Consider the following 18,261-nt stretch of genomic DNA (forward strand, 5'->3'; position numbering starts at 1 on the left):
TCAGAACTGGGGATGTTCCCTGATGACTACACATGTTCAACTCAATTTTCAACTTTTCACATACTGATGTCGTCCATGGCCATATGAACAAGACCTGGACAAAATTCAGGCTTGGACAGATAAGTGACGAGTAACATTTGCACCACACAAGTGCCAGGCAATAACCTTCTTCAACAAGAAATAATCTAATCATCTTCCTCAGACATTGAATGTCATTACCATAGCTGAATCCACCATTACCAATATCCTGAGGGTTACCATTGACCAACAACTAAACTTACTGTGGCTACAAGAGCAGGGTCAGAGTCTTGGAATTCTACTCACTTTCTGACACTATAAAGTTTGTCCATCATCTACAAATAACACAAGTCAGGAAATGATGGAATACAATCCATTTGATTGGATGAGTGCAGCTCCAACAACAGTTAAAAGCTCAACACCAGCCAGGATAAAGCTGCCTGTTTGATTGGCACACTATCCATCACCTTAAGTATTCACTCCACCACTGATGCACTGCAGCAACTCGCAAAGGCCACTTTGACAGCACCTTCATTCGTTTGTTTAATTCAATGGCATCTTCCAAACCTATGGCCTCTGTCACCTAAAAAATGAAATGAAAATCGCTTATTGTCACAAGTAGGCTTCAAATGAAGTTACTGTGGAAAGCCCCTAGTCGCCTGTTCGGGGAGGCCGGTACTGGAATTGAACCGTGCTGCTGGCCTGACTTGATCTGCTTTAAAAGCCAGCTATTTAGCCCTGTGCTAAGGACAAGCGCAGCAGATGTATGGGAACGCCAGCCTGCAAGAAGTTCTTCAAGCCACAAACCATCTTTGGAACAATATCATCATTAATTTGCTGTCACTGGGTCAAAATCCTGAAATTATCCCCCCCCCCCCCCCCCCCCCAAGAGCACTGTGGGTGATCTACACCACACGGATTGCAGCGGTTCAAAAAAGCAGTTCACCATCACCTTCTTAAGGGCACTAAAGTACGCTCAACAAATGCCAGAGGTGCCCACATCCTGAGAAAGAATATGAAAAAAAGCCTCCAAACATTCCTCGACATCAAGTTCCACCTTCCTACCACTTTCTGACTAAAGGGATTCTCTCGTATTCCTTATTGGATTTATGGGTGATTGTCTTATATTTGTGACCCTAATTTTGGACTTGATTTCAATTTACTCTAATAACTGCAATTCCATCATGTTTCATTCTGAAATAAGGAGCCTCAGGAAAATGAAAGCACTTCACAGTGCTGTGTACTTTAATGAGCTTTTTATCTCCTTCACCCCAAAAATAAATAAAAAGTTTATATAGTGACTCATCAGCCATTTTGTTCCGAGAAAGATCACACAAGTGGCAATGGCCTGTCAATATGCTTTTCTTTATATTGGCTGACAAAATAATAAATCTAATAACTTTAAAACAGATTGACATGTTGTTGACTTAGAAAAATAGTTTTAAAACATTCTCCTAAAACCCAAATGACTGGTGAAAAATTTCAAACATAATAAAACAAACCAAAATCATACCAAAACACTGCTCCACTATATTTTTGAGTTGCTAATTCTTTGTGTGTTGTCTGCTGTTTTGAAGTAACAGAAACTCTCTTTGACAACATTTTCTTTTATCCTCAATCAAACTTTGAATAAGAGAATAACTAATTGACTGACAGATGGCAAAATTATTTTGATTTCCTGTCCGTCTACAATTCTAGCAAAACCTCCGCTTCGAATAGATTTGTTGGGGAGCCCTGAAAATGCTCACTTCGCTAAGATTCTTCATCTGAGAAATGTAGAGTACAAAAGTTCAAATGTTTATTTACCAGCTTTATTTCATCGTGTTTTTCAAACTTAGTGTTCAGGGAGAAAAATGCATACAAACGATTGTAGAACTGTCAGCATTTTAATTGTTTGATGTTGCTGACTTGTTGGACTGTATAACTGTGACCTCTGGTGAAGCTTTGTAAATCTTCTAGAAATGTCACTCCATCCTGCAGCGCACATGATATTGTGTCGGACCAGGAGAGAAAAACGCAACTGACGTACAAAAGTTAACTACAGAGGATAATTGATTCCTATTGTTCTTCTTGAAAACATGGCCATACAAAATGATTCTGACAGGCGATTAGTAATTATCTATTACAGGGGTTATGTAGTTTTTTAGTGCTGTTAGACTGGACAGTTACTGGAGCTCTGCAATCTGACTGCCTTCATTTTAGAGGTGGGTTGGTTTACTTCACTGTATTTTAATAACCTTTTCATGAGAATATTCTTCAACAATGCCGTTTATTTCTTGTACAGTGTGAGAAATTGACAACTTGCCTTTGCAGCTGTTTATTTTCACACTGCAGGCTATTAGGACAGGTCTGTGACCAACATTTCAAATAGTAAACATGGTTCTAAAGCAAATATGCATTTTCAACTTGCATGGTCGTGGTTCAATTCGTTCTTTCGGGGAAATGAATAATTCTCTCACTCAAATTCCTTGGTAAACTCCTCCAGTTCTATTGTTTATGTCTCCGAAAAGTGCTTTGAGATGCTTTGCATGCTGAAGTACTACATGCATGCAAGTTGCTGTTGTAGATTATCCATGTCTGCATCTTTCAAAATTATTAAACCTGTTTGTTATCTTTGACTAAGCACAAAGCTGCCTTTAAAATAAGGTATTGTGTTCTTAGGATAAACTGTTATCTATGATACTTTAAATAATTTCTGGAACATTTCCCAATCGCAAAAACAAGTGGGTTGTCTGATGTTCCGAATTGTAGCGAAGCACTTCAATGCAAACTAGATTACTTTTACAAAGTTACTTTTCAAATGATTCAACAAAATTCTTTGTTTCTCTGTATATCATTGTGTGCTCTCTTTCTGTTTTTGACACATTTTCTCCTCTATGTTTGATTACGTAACATAGAACATAGAATATACAGTGCAGAAGGAGGCCATTTGGCCCATCGAGTCTGCACCGACCCACTTAAACCCTCACATCCACCCTATCCCCGTAACCCAATAACCCCTCCGAACCTTTTTTGGTCACTAAGAGTAATTTATCATGGCCAATCCACCTAATCTGCACGTCTTTGGACTGTGGGAGGAAACCGGAGCACCCGGAGGAAACCCACGCAGACACAGGGAGAACGTGCAGACTGCGCACAGACAGTGACCCAGCGGGGAAGCGAACCTGGGACCCTGGCGCTGTGAAGCCACAGTGCTATCCACTTGTGCTACCATGCTGCCCTAAAATTACTTGGTGTTCCAGCTTGCTTGACTTATTTTTCTTTGTTTTTTATCTCTCTTTTTTTCTGCCATTGCTTCCTTTCCTTCTGTGCTTTTGTTTGTTCCATCCATTTCCTCACCATATTGCAAACTGTAGCTGTTGGAATTTTTCCTTTCAGCAGACATCAGTTTGACTGCTGGATCTGCTTTCAGCCAAGTGGCATTCAGAAACAGCACATACGATGGAATGAGACTGGGGAGTTGAAACACAGTGAGCAAAGTATAACTATTGCTTCAAATATACTAGTTCTGTGTTTTGGCACAGCAGTGTTGTGGATAGGTAGCTTCAGAGAGATAGTTGAAAGATCAGGGCATAACAAAATAACCTTTCGCCTCAAAAATCTACGTGCTTCTTTTGGGTATTTGCATTTCAAACTTGCATTGGATTGTATTTGCTTCTATAAGATATTGTTGACTCGTCAGAAAGGGTGAAATTATGTAGCTGCTGGTGGATCAATGTAGAGGAAAAGGATCTAGTTACTGCTGATTTGGGAAGCACTTCATTCTCACTGTAGAGAGCTGAAATAGTTCTAATAATTTTTGCAGGTGTTGATTCTTTTACATTATGTGCCAGCCTTCTATTTGTCATCTCATTTTTAAAATGAAAACTGTATCCATGTCGAATAAGAAAGATATGGAGCATCAATTGCAAAGTTTACTAAAAATTAAGCATTAACCAAGATTTCCTTACAAAATTTGAAGGCCAGCAAGGGAATCGATATTTCTTTGATGGGAGTAGATTGGAGAATCATCACTTTTTCCTTATGGCTTCCTGTTTATTCTTAATGGAGTATTGGGGACAATGTACCTGGCAAAAGTACAAAAAATGAAAGCATAGATTTTCTAACATTGCCTGTAAAGCTGAGGTATTGAGTTGGTACTAACTCCATCTGATTGTGTTTCAGGATTCAGTGAAAGAATCTGATCAGAAGTTGCTGTTTGGTGGGCCTGTTGTCAGCAGCCTTTATCAGGAGGAGATGATCAGGTATGTTGGTTAAATAGTTTTACACATGACCGCAATCATATATTCTTTTTAGGAGAAACATGCATTTGACTGGTCTGTATTTAATTATATAAACTGGTAGATATATCAACCAACTAAAATTGTATTTGCGTAGTACCTTTTAACATAGAAACATGTCCCAAGGAGGTTCACAGAGAATAAAGAATACTGCTGAACAGCTACTTAGGTATGCATTTGCTTCACTATATAGTTTATGTATTTGCATTCTGCAAATATTCTGTCATATGGATTGAATTTTTTGTTTAATTTCAGTTCCTAAATAAGCTGTTTACGCATTGAAATATCTCGATTGGATAATCATATAATTGTGTACAGCACTGTTTTATGCAGTTCTCCAAATTCAAGGGCATGCATGCATTTGGTAAATTAAACCTTAATGCAGAAGGCACAATTGTTAAAAAAACAAATCTTTAACAGATTAACAAATATCCTACTGATCCTATTTGTCACATGAGGCAGGAAATGTGAGTGGGTCCATGAGAGATTGGCTGAAGACCACTTTGGAAGTATTGCTGGCTTACCTTACTCCACCAAAACTTAAATGAATTAATGACTGTTGAACATATTCCATTTGCTTACTGTTCTGACCTTTGTGACCTATTGCGCTGTGACATCATCATGTTTGATGTTGAGTTTGAGATAAAATCAATAATAGGAGCAGAAAGTAAAGCCTAATCAAGTCAGTTCGATGGTACAATTCTAAAACACACATCATTTGAAACGAGATAGACTTTTTAACTGTGTTTCACTCTTTTTGGGATATGTACATCTTGATAAGTGTTACTAATTTAGAAGATTAAAAACAATGAGGTCATTTAAGTTTTAACCTACTGCTGCTGTGGGTGATATTCTCTTCCACTGCATCCAACCATGAAACCTCCCTATTTATTGGATATATAGAGAGCTCAATGAAATTTCACATCAATGCCAGCATCATTTAATATCAAAATATTCGCACTTGATGAGCAACTCGATTCTGAGATGACAAGAAACAGGAATGTGCCAAACCGGTTACAAAAGTTAACAAGGAAACGTCACACCTTTTCAGAGATTTGTGTGTGGTAATACCTTTGACATGATCTAGGTGTGGGCTTTTCAATGTTAAATTCCTTGCCAGCTTTCAATCTCTCAACAACTGATAAATGTAACGAGTTTAGAAGGATGAGGGGGGATCTTATTGAAACTGGCAGGATACTGCATGGCCTGGATAGAGTGGACGTGGAGAGGATATTTCCACTTGTAGGAAAACCTAGAACCAGAGGACACAATCTCAGACTAAAGGGGCGATCCTTTAAAACAGAGATGAGGAGGAATTAATTCAGCCAGAGGGTGGTGAGTCTGTGGAACTCTTTGCCGCAGAAGACTGTGGAGGCCAAATCACTGAGTGTCTTTGAAACTTTAAAGCAGATATGTTTTTGATCAATCAGGGGATATGGGAAGAAGGCAGGAGAATGGGGATGAGAAAAATATTAGCCATGATTGAATGGCGGAGCAGACTTGATGGGCCGAGTGGCTAATTCTGCTCCTATGTCTTATGGTCTTAATGTTAGAAAAACAGTTGTTTGGCTGAAGTTGAATTGCAGTGATCGAAACCTTATTGTAAGACTACAAGGTAAATTAAGATCATAACCAATCCATCCATGATCAAAAGTTAGTTTGCTCCCTAATCATCTACCTTTGTTTTAATTAAGTGTTTGTCAAAACTTTTTTCCTGGCGGCCCACTTTTACCAAATGGCAGGCCCTCGCGACCCACACCACGTTCACTTCCTACTTAGGTCAGCCTCTCCTTACGTTTATGCATTTAAAATTAATATAATTAATCTTCCTCAGTTATAACAGTAAACTGCATTCAGTTCTGCATACTTAAAGCATGGAAACAAAATAATTCCGCATTGTGTATATTGTAAATTTCACTTCCAACAAACAGTTTCACATCCCTGATACTGAAATCGCTGGTTTTGTCCAACAGGATGTTTCCACCTCAAACCCGAGATTAACTCTGGACTCCAAAGTACCAAAAGGCCGCCTAATTGATCTGAGAATTTTATACTCCCGTGTGCCATCCCACCTACCTAAACACATTTGATGACCTGGTAGCGCAGTATCAACATAGATATGTGAATTCAGCTTTAAATAAATACGATGAATCTTATTCCTCTCATCAGCTTATAAATTCAAAACAAATGTCCGATATCAGACAATACACTCATTTACAGCCAAATTATGCAACAATTACAATTAAAGACCCAAAACAAGCACCAAAGCCCTAACATCTGACGATGACCAGTTCCCTGAAATAGGAAATGAACGACTGCCACCTCGAATAGAAGCCTTCAGCCAAACCCATATGATATACTTGATCTTTCTAAGTGCAAGAATTCCATAAGGTCACTTAAACACAACAAAGCAATAGTGAAACCGGAGTCATCTGCCCAAGCAAAACTCTCCTTTGGGCTATCAGCGAAGCAAAGGCCAGAGCATCTACCTTCACCCTCCGTCTGCAGTTCCGACATGTCCGAAAACCCCGAAGATAGCCACCAAAGAGCAAAGCTCCAACTCAATCCCAAGAATTCCTGACATGGTGCTGAAGAAGGAGACCCAAAAACTCATAAGTTTAGGGCAAGACCAGAACACATGCATATAGTTACCGGACCCCGTGAACAACACTTACACCTATTCTCTACCTCCAGAAAAAAAACACTCCTCCGTGCCCTGGTCAGATGTGCCCTGTGCACCACCTTGAACTGAATCAAGCTGAGCCTTGGTGGAGTTGATTCTATGCAGTGCTTCACTCCTCCCTCAAAACCAGACCCTCCTCACTTTGCCACTTCCCTTTGATCTCATCCATTGAGGCCTGCTTCAACAGCACCAACCGATTATAGATGTCCGATATCTTCCCTTCCCCAGCTCAACCGACAAAAGAACCCTATCCATCAATGAGGGTGAGGATGCCAAGGGGAAAGAAGGAAGGAATCTCCTTACACAAAACGTTATGCACCTGATAATACTTAAGCAGATTAGATTAGAAACTGGAACTTACCCAACCACTCCTCAAAACCAACAAACCTCCCTTCTATGAACATGTCCCAATGTGCGCCAGCCCCTCCTTCCCCCAGATTCAGAAAGACGTGCTCAAGGCTGCTGGAACAAAACAATGGTTACCACAGAATGGGGCTGACAGTGACATGGCGCCGAGCTTGAAATGCTGCCTAAACTGGCTCCGTATTCTCAGAGTGGCCACAACCACCTGATTTGAAGTCCACTTCACAGGTGAAAATGGAAGAGGAGCCACAACTAAGACCCTCAGACAATGCCTCTGTGGGCAATGCTCTCCATCCACCCCCACATGGATTCTGTACTCATAAACCACTCCCTTACTATCTCAATAATAAATTGGGAAATGCTAGAACCCCCGATTGCCTTTCCCTCTGCAAAATCACTCTCTGAATCCCTGAGGTCTTGCCCACCCAAATAAAAGAAAATATCATTTTATTTTCACAAAGAAAGATTTGGTGAGGAAAACCGGGAGACACTAAAACAAAAATAGAAACCTTGGGAGAATATTCATCTTTACTGACTGGACCCTGCCTGCCAGGGTCAGAGGGAGGTGATCCCACTTCCATAAGTCAGCCTTGACTCCATTTACCAGACACGCAAAATTTAGTTTATGGAGTGAGGCCCAATCATGGGCCACCTGGATTCCCAGATAACAGAAGCTGGATCTGGCCAGGTAAAAAGGCAACCCTCCAGACTGGCTCCCCTCCCTGGCAGATTGACTGGAAAGCATTTGCTTTTGCCCAAGTTCAATTTATATCCCGAGAAGGAGCCAAAACTCCTAAGTAGCTGACAACAACAAATCCATTTTGTGGATTTGGTAGAGGTTGGTAACCCCGCCTAGTGCTTTGGCGTGGCTTTGGCATGGCTGGGGGATTTGCGTTTTGCACCTCATGAAGGTCAAGTACACCCTTAGGGGGTTGATTGAAGGGAGATGGCAGCCGTTTATATTGTATTTCAGAGAATTAGTCACTGTTGGCAGTTGTTTTTTTAAATGTATTTGTGTGTTTGGTAATTTTGTATAAAATGTTAAAATCTTATAAAAACATTTTAAAAAATAACAGCTTTTCAGCTATTTAGCTCGCAGGATGGCCCCCATATAGAGTTTTAAAAAAAACATAGCAACAAAACCCATAATGCCAATTAGCCCAAATCCAACTTTAACTGTTCCATGAAAATTAAAGAATACATGAACAACAATAATAATCCCACAAAACCCACAGTGAAAATTGAAGTCGAAAGCTCCAAACTCCCAATAAACTTCACACCAAAAATACAAACTCCCACCCTCAGACATACATCTCCCCACTAATGTCATTCACAGGTATCACAATTCCAATCCATGCTTCTGCAAAACTGCCTCGGCCACCTCCGAAGTTTCAAAGTAATGCTTCGAATCATAAGTTACTTGAATGCGTATAGGGTAAAGCTTGCCAAATCTAACTTTGCTCCGATGAAAGCTGCCCGCCTCCTGGCCAGCTCCGCTCCAACATTCTGATAGATCTTCACAATGTGGCCTTCCCATATGGAGTCCCAGTTCTCTTTTGCCCACCATGGAACTCTTTCTTTCTCTTGAAAACTGTGAAAGCACACAATAATCCAATGTGATGGCTCAATAGCAAGGGCTTATTGCCTGAAAGATCTGTGGGCCCGAACAACTCTGGAGGAGACACCATTTCCCACTCCCCCACCGTACATAGAAAATAGAAGCAGGAGGAGGCCATTCGGCCCTTCGGGTCTGTTCTGCCATTCATTACGATCATGGATGATCTTCGAGTTCAATATTCGTTCTCCCCGTGTGTGCGTGGGTTTCGTCTGGGTGCTCCAGTTTCCTCCCACAGTCCAAAGATGTGCAGGTTAGGCAGATTGGCCATGCTAAATTGCCCTTAGTGTCCAAATTGCCCTTCGTGGTGGATGGGGTTACTGGGTTATGGGGATAGGGTGGAGTAGTGGGCTTAGGTAGGGTGCTCTTTCCAAGAGCCGGTGCAGACTCGATGGGTCGAATAGCCTCCTTCTGCACTGTAAAGTCTATGAAATCTATGAAATATCTTGATCCCGCCTCTTCCCCCCCCCCCCCCCCCACCCGCCCGCCAAAATCCATTGATCCCATTCGCCCCAAGAGCTATATCTGATTCCTTGAAATTACACACTGTTTTTGCTTCAACTACTTTTTGTGCTAGTGAATTTACAGATTCACCACTCTCTGGGTGAAGAAATTTCTCCTCGTCTGAGTTCCTAAAGGTTTACCATTTATCCTCAAATTATGATCCCTAATTCTGGACTCCCCACTCCTCTACCTTGTCTAATACTGTTAGAATTTTATAATTTTCTATGAGATTCGCCCCTCAGTCTTCTAAATTCCAATGAATATAATCCTAATCGATTTAGTCTGCCCTCGTATGACAGTCTCGTCATCCCAGGAATCAGCCTTCGCTAAACCTTCGCTGCACTCCATCCATAGCAAGAACATCAGATAAGGACACAAAAACTGCACACAATACCCCAGGAGTAACTGCACACAATACCCCAGGAGTAACTGCACACAATACCCTAGGAGTAACCTCACCAGGAGTACCCTGTCCAATTGTATTAAAATGTCCCTATTCCTATACTCATCCACTCACTATGAAGGCGAACATACTATTTTCCTTCTTTACTGCTCGCTGACTTTCAGCGGCTGATGCATGAGGACAAGGTCACGCTGAGTATGCACCTCTCTCAATTTACACCCATTCACATAATTTGTCTTCCTATGTTTGTGACCAAAGTGGATAATCTCACATTTATCCACATTATACTGCATCTGCCATGCATGTGCCCACTCACTCAGCCTGCCCAAATCCTGCTGCAGCACCTCCGCGCAGTTCACCCTCCCACCCAATTTTGTATCACCTGAAAATTTGGAAATACTGCATTTAGTTCCCTCGTCCAAATCATTCATATATAATGTGAACAATTGGGGTCCCAGCACAGATCCCTCCTACACCCTACTAGTCACTGCTTGCCAATCGGCAAAATACCCATTTATTCCAACATTTTGCTTCATGTCATTTGCATAAATCTTTTTCTCTTTACATACCTATAAAGTCAATGTTTATGTTCCCCTCTAACTTACTTTCATATTGTATTTTTCCCTTCTTAATCAGTCCCTTTGTCTGCCTTTGCTGTATTTTAAACTGTTCCCAATCTTCAGGTCTGTTGATTTTTCTTGCTAACTTGTATGCCTCTTCTTTGAATCTATTACTATCTCTACTTTCCCTTGTAAGCCATGTTTTGGCCAAGGTTCCTTTTCTACTCTGGCGTCAAATAGGAATAAACAGCTTTTGTAGTTCACTCATTCGTTCCTTGAATGCCTGCCATTGCCAGCCCATTGTCCTTCCTTTCAGTAATGTTTCCCAGTCCGTCATTGCCAATTCATGTCTCATACCATCATGGTTACCTTTATTGAGATTCAGGACCCTAGTCTTGGAATATACTATCTCACTATCCACCAAATGTACTACTTCACTATCCACCATGGTAAAGAATTCTACCGTATTATGATATCACATCCTCGAGGGTTCTTCTCTAACTAGGTTGTCAACTAATCCTTTCTCATTGCACAACAACCAGTCAAGGTGGCCTGTTCCCTTGTTGGCTCCTCAATGTACTGGTCCAGAAAATCACTCCAGAAATTCATCCTCTATTGTAAGGTGACTAATTTGACTCACCCAATCTATATGCAGATTAAAGTCACCCATAATCACAGATGTTCTTTAAACACATGCATCTCTGATTTCCTGTCTAATGCTATTCCCAAAATTACCACTGCAGTTTGGTGGTCTGTATACCACCCCTACAAATGTTTTTTCCCCCATGTTGTTTCTCAATTCAACCCATTCAGATTCCACATTGTCTGTGCTAATATCTTCCTCAATACTTTATCAATATTTTCTTTAATCAACAATGCAACTCCACCACCTTTTCCTTTCTGTCTGTCTTTCATAAAAACTGAATAGCCCTCAATGTTTAGTTCCTATCCTTGGTCACCTTGGAGCCATGTCTCCATAATTCCAACTACATTACACCCCTTTACATCTTTCTGCGCAATTAATTAATTAATTTTATTTTGAATGCTCAGAGCATTCAGTTACATAACTTTGAGGCTAGTTCTTTTAACATTCCTTGACTGGTCCCTAGTTTTTTTTTACAGTGTTGTATCTAATTGCCTATCACTTTTCTTATTCTCCTTGCTGTGTTTTTCCTCTTGTTCTTGATTTCCCTCGCTCTAAATGCTTACAAAGGTTCCCACCCCCCTGCCATATTAGTTTAAACTCTTCCAACCGCTCTAGCAAGTTACCCACCCCCAAAAATGATTCTTCTGACTTCCAAAACAACTGCCCCATAACCTTTGTTGTACCCAGGTCCTCCAACCTCTCCGGCAACCCAACCACCCTCAAATTCTGTCTTCTAGAATGATTTCCCAAATTGTCTACGGCTCTGAATGCCTTGTTGTCACCTGCCGCCTCCACTTTCAGAGTGATAACCTGGTCACTTTGCCTTGTCAGAGCCTCCTCCACCTCTTTTAGCTCCATGCCCTGTGCCTTTACCACGTCATCCACCTGTGCCAAGGCTGCTTGAATCAAGGACTGTGAGCGGTTAGTGGAGTGGTCACCGGTGCTTCAGGACCCACTGCAATTTTCCTCCCAGCTCTCGAGGCTTCCAAGTTCGATGATGTTTCCTTCTTCTGCTGCTGCCTGGTCTTGTATCTATTGGGCAACCCTTTGTCATGGGAGACTTAAACCATCGAACTAACCAAACTCCGACCCAAATCTCCTCCAGAAAACGGGCAAAGAGGGCTTAAATTAAAGTTCTGGGGGGGGGGGGGACGCTTCCTCTTTTGCGACTGCTCTCCTACATGTCGCCACCGAAAGTCCCAGTCCTTGTAACGAATAAACAGTTATTGTGTTTAAACTTACAAACCTGGTGACTATAATTATTGGGCAACCGAGGACCAAAGACTTTGGGTATTTTTATAAGAATTATTGGTTAATTCACTTGTGTTATGACTTATACCACCTTCTACAAAATGAGGTATAAATAGAACCAAAGCTATATGTAATGTTGCACCAGTGTTAATCCCACAGCCATTCCAAATATTAGATTTCATAATGAAACATTGAACTTCTGTATTGTCCAGATATTAAATTTAACCTTATGAATGTGCACGCTTTTCTTTGAAAAGGATCAGTAGGGCAGCAAAACTGACCCAGAATGTAAATGGAAAAAGAGATCAGGTGATCTTTGAGGATCATTTTTGGCGACCCATTTTTCAACACCTACTTTGAAAAACACTGTTTTAATGTGTTTAAGCTTTTAGCCTCTACTATTTTAATCAGAAGGTAAATCACTGATCACTCTTTCCATGACACCTGGTCTAAATCATCTGCAGCACTGTATTTGTAACTCTGAGTTCCCGATCATTTTATAAAGATATTAAACAAGAGAGGACCAAAACGGGCTCCTGTGTGATCCCACTGGTAACATTCTCTCAGGCTGATGATAATTTCTGATTCCCAATTTCTTTATTTTCAGCACCAACCTTTCCAAAGAAATTTTGTCAAAGATCTTGCTGTTTGCATCGTATTCATTGGCACCCTTATCAAACTCCTATGTCACACCCTCAAAGAAAATCACTATTCGCAAGACCTCCCATGTATGAACCCATACTGGCTATCTCTGATGATTTTAACCTCCAGATGCTTCATTGTCTTCAATAAGAGTTTCCATAACATTATCCATAATGGATGTCAAATTCACTGGTATGTAGCTGGGCTACTTTTAAAAATGGGTAGCTAAAATATGAGTAACAGCTGCTTTTCTCCAGTCCCCAAGCAGCTCTTCTTGTATGTAGCATAAGAGGTAACACAAGTAAGCTAGAAGGACAAATTCAGCTAAAAGAATATAATGTAGCAGCCATTACAGAGACCTGGCAACAAGCTATGCATGAGTGAGAGCTAAATATTTAAACTATAGAAACCTTGGAAAGGGAAATTGGGAAAGGAGAGAGTAGCAATATTAATTAAAATATACAATTACAACAGTAGAACTGAAGGAGTTTAGTAAGGGTGATCAGGCAGTGGAAACGTCATGGGTTGAGTTAAGGAAAGGCAAAGGATCCAAGATTTTGGCAGGAGTTGGTTGCTAACCTTCAGTCACTGATGATGCAGTTGTCTCAGGGGGAGTGGGAGCTCATATAAATACAGAGATCATGGAAAATTGTAGAAAGAACCATTATAACAGAATACTTAAATTTTCACAAGGACTGAAAGAAGCCAAACATTTCAAGTGAATTACAGCAAAAGTTTGAATTTCTATAGCACCTTTAAACATTCCAAGTTGCTCCACAGGAGTGTTATCAAACAAAACGTTAACCACATATGGAAGCATTAGGACAGGCGACCAAACACCTGCTAAAGGGATAGTTTTTAAGGAGCTTCTTGATGGAGGAAAGAGAGGTAGTGAGGCAGAGAGATTTAAGGAGGAAATTCAAAAATGTTGGGCCTTGGCAGCTGAAGCCATGGCTGTCAATATTGGAGCAATTAAAATTGGGTGCGCAAGGAGCCGGAATTGAAAGAGCACATGAATCGCAAAGGCTTGTAGGGCTAGAGGAGATTGCAGAGATAGTGAGGGGATGAGGCCAGAGAGGCATTTGAAAATTTAGGTGCTGCCTGACTGGGAGTCAATATAGCACAAAGGTGATGGGTGAACAGAACTACAGTGAATTAAGATACGGGCAACAGAGTTTGGGATAAATCAAGTTTATGGAGGGTGGAAAGTAGAAGGCTGGCCAAGAGCGCATTGGACTAGTCAATTTTTGAGGTTATGAAGGCATGGATGATGGTTTCTGAAGTAGATGAGTGGAGGCGGGTAGAGGAGTCGGGCAGAAGCAGGCGGGGGAGTGAGGTGATGTAGGGATGTGCTAGTATCTGGTTTTGGTAAACATGTGATTAGAAATTCATATCCGGGTCAAATATGACACCAAGATTGCGACCCGTCTGGTTCAACCTTCAACATGTGACGGGGGAAGAATGGCTAGTGAATGGAGTTTGTGGTGGAGACTGAAAGCAGTAATTTCGATTTCCCCAATATTTAATTGCCGGAAATTTCTGTTTATCCATGACTGGATGTTAGACAAGCAGTGTCGTAAATCAGATAGTGGAGGGTTCAATAGAGGTGGAAGTATGGTAATGCTGGGTGTGGTCAGTGCAGATACGGAACTTCATGTGTCTTTGGAGAATGTCATCCAGGACATGTAGATGAGAAAGACAAAGGGATAAAGGATAGATCATTGAGGGCCACCAGAGGTGAAGGTACAGGAATGAGAAGAAAAGTGATTGCTGGTGATTCTCCGACAATGGCTGGATCGATAATAGTGTAGGATAATAAATTTCCTGTCTATGTTTTTAGAACCAACAAGTCACCAGGCAAACTATATTTAATGATTAGTCATGAACCAGAATTACAATATATACATGTTCAAAAGTCAAATATTTGGGACAAATTTTGAGGCAAAAAGTCATGGAGTCGATTTTCACATGGGTAATGTTTTTTGGGGGTTGGAATATGCGCTTGATTTGGTTCCAAGTCAAGTCCGCAAAAGACTTTAATGAACCATAATAATTAAAAGTGAACCATAGTAATTACCGGTAAGTAATCAATACTCACAACACTCTTTGTTGTTCATAATCTGATTACTTTAATAATTTGAATAAATGAAATCAAAACTTAATCATATGATGGTTCAAGCACTTAATTATTGGCACTCACTTTCATTGATATTTATATATTTACAATGAAATCAAATCACTAAAATCTCCAAGGTTGTACTTTGGTTCTAAAATTTTTGGACTTTGATCCCTAGAAAAGTAGGCTTGACGTTTTCACGAGGTAAGTGAAAAATTATGGGTTTTTTAGATCAAAAATCATGAGGTTGACTTTTATACTGTATATGCATTCATTGACAACCTGATACGAGGGGAATATTTTGAAAATAGTGAGCATAACATGATTGAATTTGACATTTGGTTTGAGAAGCAGAAAGGAATGTCACAAACATTTTAAATTTAAGGTGTACTTTTAAGGGAAGAGAAATTAATTGATCACAGTAAACTGGGCAGAACTGTTAGTGGGTAAATCTACAAACAAATAATGGGAGTTGTTTGGTATAAATTAGAAACAGTACATTATCACTAAAAGGCAAAGGCTCCACTTGTGCAGTTCAGCAGCCATGGTCAACAAATGAGCAAAGAGTCAGTATCAAACTTGTGCAAATAGATTTTTTGGATTTTGTTTATTGTCATGTGTACAAAGGTACAGTGAAAAGTATTTTTCTGCGAGCTGCTGAACAGATCATTTAGTACATGAAAAGAAAAGGAAATAAAAGAAAATACATAATAGGGCAACACAAGGTACACTATGTAACTATATATCACCGGCATTGGGTGAAGCACACAGGGATGTAGTGTTAATGAGTTCAGTCCATAAGAGGGTTGTTTAGGAGTCTGGTAACAAAGGGGAAGAAGCTGTTTTTGAGTCTGTTCGCGCGTGTTCCCATACTTTTGTATCTCCTGCCCGATGGAAGAAGTTGGAAGAGTGAGTAAGCCAGGTGGGAGGGGTCTTTGATTATGCTGCCCGCTTTCCCCAGGCAGCGGGAGGTGTAGATGGAGTCAATGGATGGGAGGCAGGTTTGTGTGATGGACTGGACTGTGTTCACGACTCCCTGAGGTTTGTTGCGGTCTTGGGCTGAGCAGTTGCCATACCAGGCTGTGATGCGGCCAGATGGGATGCTTTCTATGCTGCATCTATAAAAGTTGGTGAGAGTTAATGTGGACATGCCAAATTTCCTTAGTTTCCTGAGGAAGTATAGGCGCCGTTGTGCTCTCTTGGCGATAGCTTCGACATGGGTGGACCAGGACAGATTTTTGGAGATGTGTACCCCCAGGAATTTGAAACTGCTAACCATCTCCACCTTGGCCCATAGATGCTGACAGGGGTGTGTACAGTACTTTGCTTCCTGACGTCAATGACCAGCTCTTTAGTTTTGCTGGCATTAAGGAATAGGTTGTCGCTGCACCACTCCACTAGGTCCTCAATGTAAGGAAAAGTGGAAATCCAATGGTGCGGTACAGCTGTGAAAAAAACAACATAGGGATACAAAGGAATGAAAGGTGATTTTAAAAAGGGTATGATGAAACATTTCTAATGGATATTGAATTTGATGTTTTGCAATACTGATTACAAGGATACCAGTACTACAAGGGTACCATCAATTCAAATACATACAATAAAAGTTCACTTGACAGCTCAGAAATATAGGTGAGTTGTAGCAGATTGAAAAGGTAATGTAATGCCTTTATCTGAATGAATTGGAATTCAGAAGTGTGTATAGTGATGCTTTAGTTGTACAGACCCCCTTGGGAGTATGGAATTTGATTTTGCACACTGAACATCAGGACATATACGGCCGATGGAAAAGATGCAGCTCAGATTGACTTCAATGATAACAGGACTTAAGAAATAATGAAAGGCTTCATGAACGTATATTCCCTCGTTTGGAAGACTGGAGGGTGAACTAACCATGGGCCCATCATTTCCTGGTTCCCCAGCGTTGCATTTAGAGGGTACCCCAATGATGCGCTCGGGAATCACTCCAGGAGGATCCCACGCAAGGGTCTACCTAACAATTGCCCAGAAGCACTAACCCCCTCTGGAAAATTGCACTGGTCTGGGAACATCCCGCAGAAATGATTTAAATTGCTAACTTCAGAAGGTTCTGCCAGTTTTGCCCTGATAGTTCTCTGAAAGAGTTAGAAGGGGGAAAAAAATCAATTCTAACTCCAGAACAACTATTCAAACACCCAGATTGAGCCTCGCATGGAACATCCTGCACGAACCCCCAGCGAACCAAGACGCCACCCCCAAGACTAAAACCTCCTGGTCCAGTCAACCTGACCCACACCCCTCCCCCTTTGGTCCAACCCAATCTACTTACCTTCTCCCTTTAAATTGTCCCTTTAGACACTTCCTTTCAACATGAGTGAGTCTGTTGAGAGTGGCAATCTGCCAGAGATTACCACTTTGAAGAAATTACAGGTCATGATTTATAAAATGATAAGGGGGTTCAATAGCGTAGATACAGAGAAACGATCTCCCTTAGTGGGGAATTGAGCATAAAGTGGCATAAAATGAGATCTTTGCCATTTAGGAGTGAAATCAAGAAGCACTTTTCATGGTTCTAGAATTCTCTTTCTCTCAAAGGCTGTGAATACTGGGTGAATTTAAATTTAGAAGACCAGGATTGATATATTAGGATATCAAGTGATACAATATTAATGTACTTTAGGTACAGATCTCCCATGATCCTATTGCATTACAGGATGGACTCAAGAAGCTGAATCTAATCCTCGTGTTTCTTTTCACAAAAAAATGAGACAGCTGTCTAACTCGACCACCTTTCAAACATTTGACCTCTACCACCTAGAAGAACAAAGGTAGAAGTCACATGTGAGTGTCACCACCTACAAGTTCCCCTGCAAGCCCACACACCATCCTTACTTGGAACTACATCAACTGTTCCTTCACTGTCGCTTGATCAAAATCTTCGGACCCCCTCCCTAATAGCACTGGGTGTACGTACTTGGACTGCAGTGGTTTGATATAGCAGTTCACCACTATCTTCTCGAGGGCAATTAGGGGTGGGTGACTAGCCTTGCCAGTGACTCTCCGATCCCATAATATAATTCTGAAAAAAATTCCTCTGCCTCAGAACCCTTTCGTCAGAATTCCCAGGGATTAGGTTGTGGCTCTTCTGTGCACTATCTACAAGAGTTGAATTTTCCCTTTTGTCTTGTGATCATAGCTGGA

At 40.9% G+C, this 18,261-nt stretch overlaps 1 protein-coding gene across 2 annotated transcripts in view; it reads left to right on the plus strand.

Moving 5' to 3' along the window:
* Window positions 1–18,261, plus strand: part of acbd6 (acyl-CoA binding domain containing 6) — a 571,355-nt gene that overhangs the window by 362,180 nt on the left and 190,914 nt on the right. For both annotated transcript variants that reach the window (XM_038794993.1, XM_038794992.1), the window contains one exon: window positions 4,183–4,262. In XM_038794993.1, coding sequence (XP_038650921.1) covers window positions 4,183–4,262 — 80 coding nt within the window. The remainder of the gene's footprint in view (window positions 1–4,182; window positions 4,263–18,261) is intronic.

Source organism: Scyliorhinus canicula, chromosome 4 (genome assembly GCF_902713615.1).
Source record: "Scyliorhinus canicula chromosome 4, sScyCan1.1, whole genome shotgun sequence".
Lineage (NCBI taxonomy): Eukaryota > Metazoa > Chordata > Chondrichthyes > Carcharhiniformes > Scyliorhinidae > Scyliorhinus > Scyliorhinus canicula.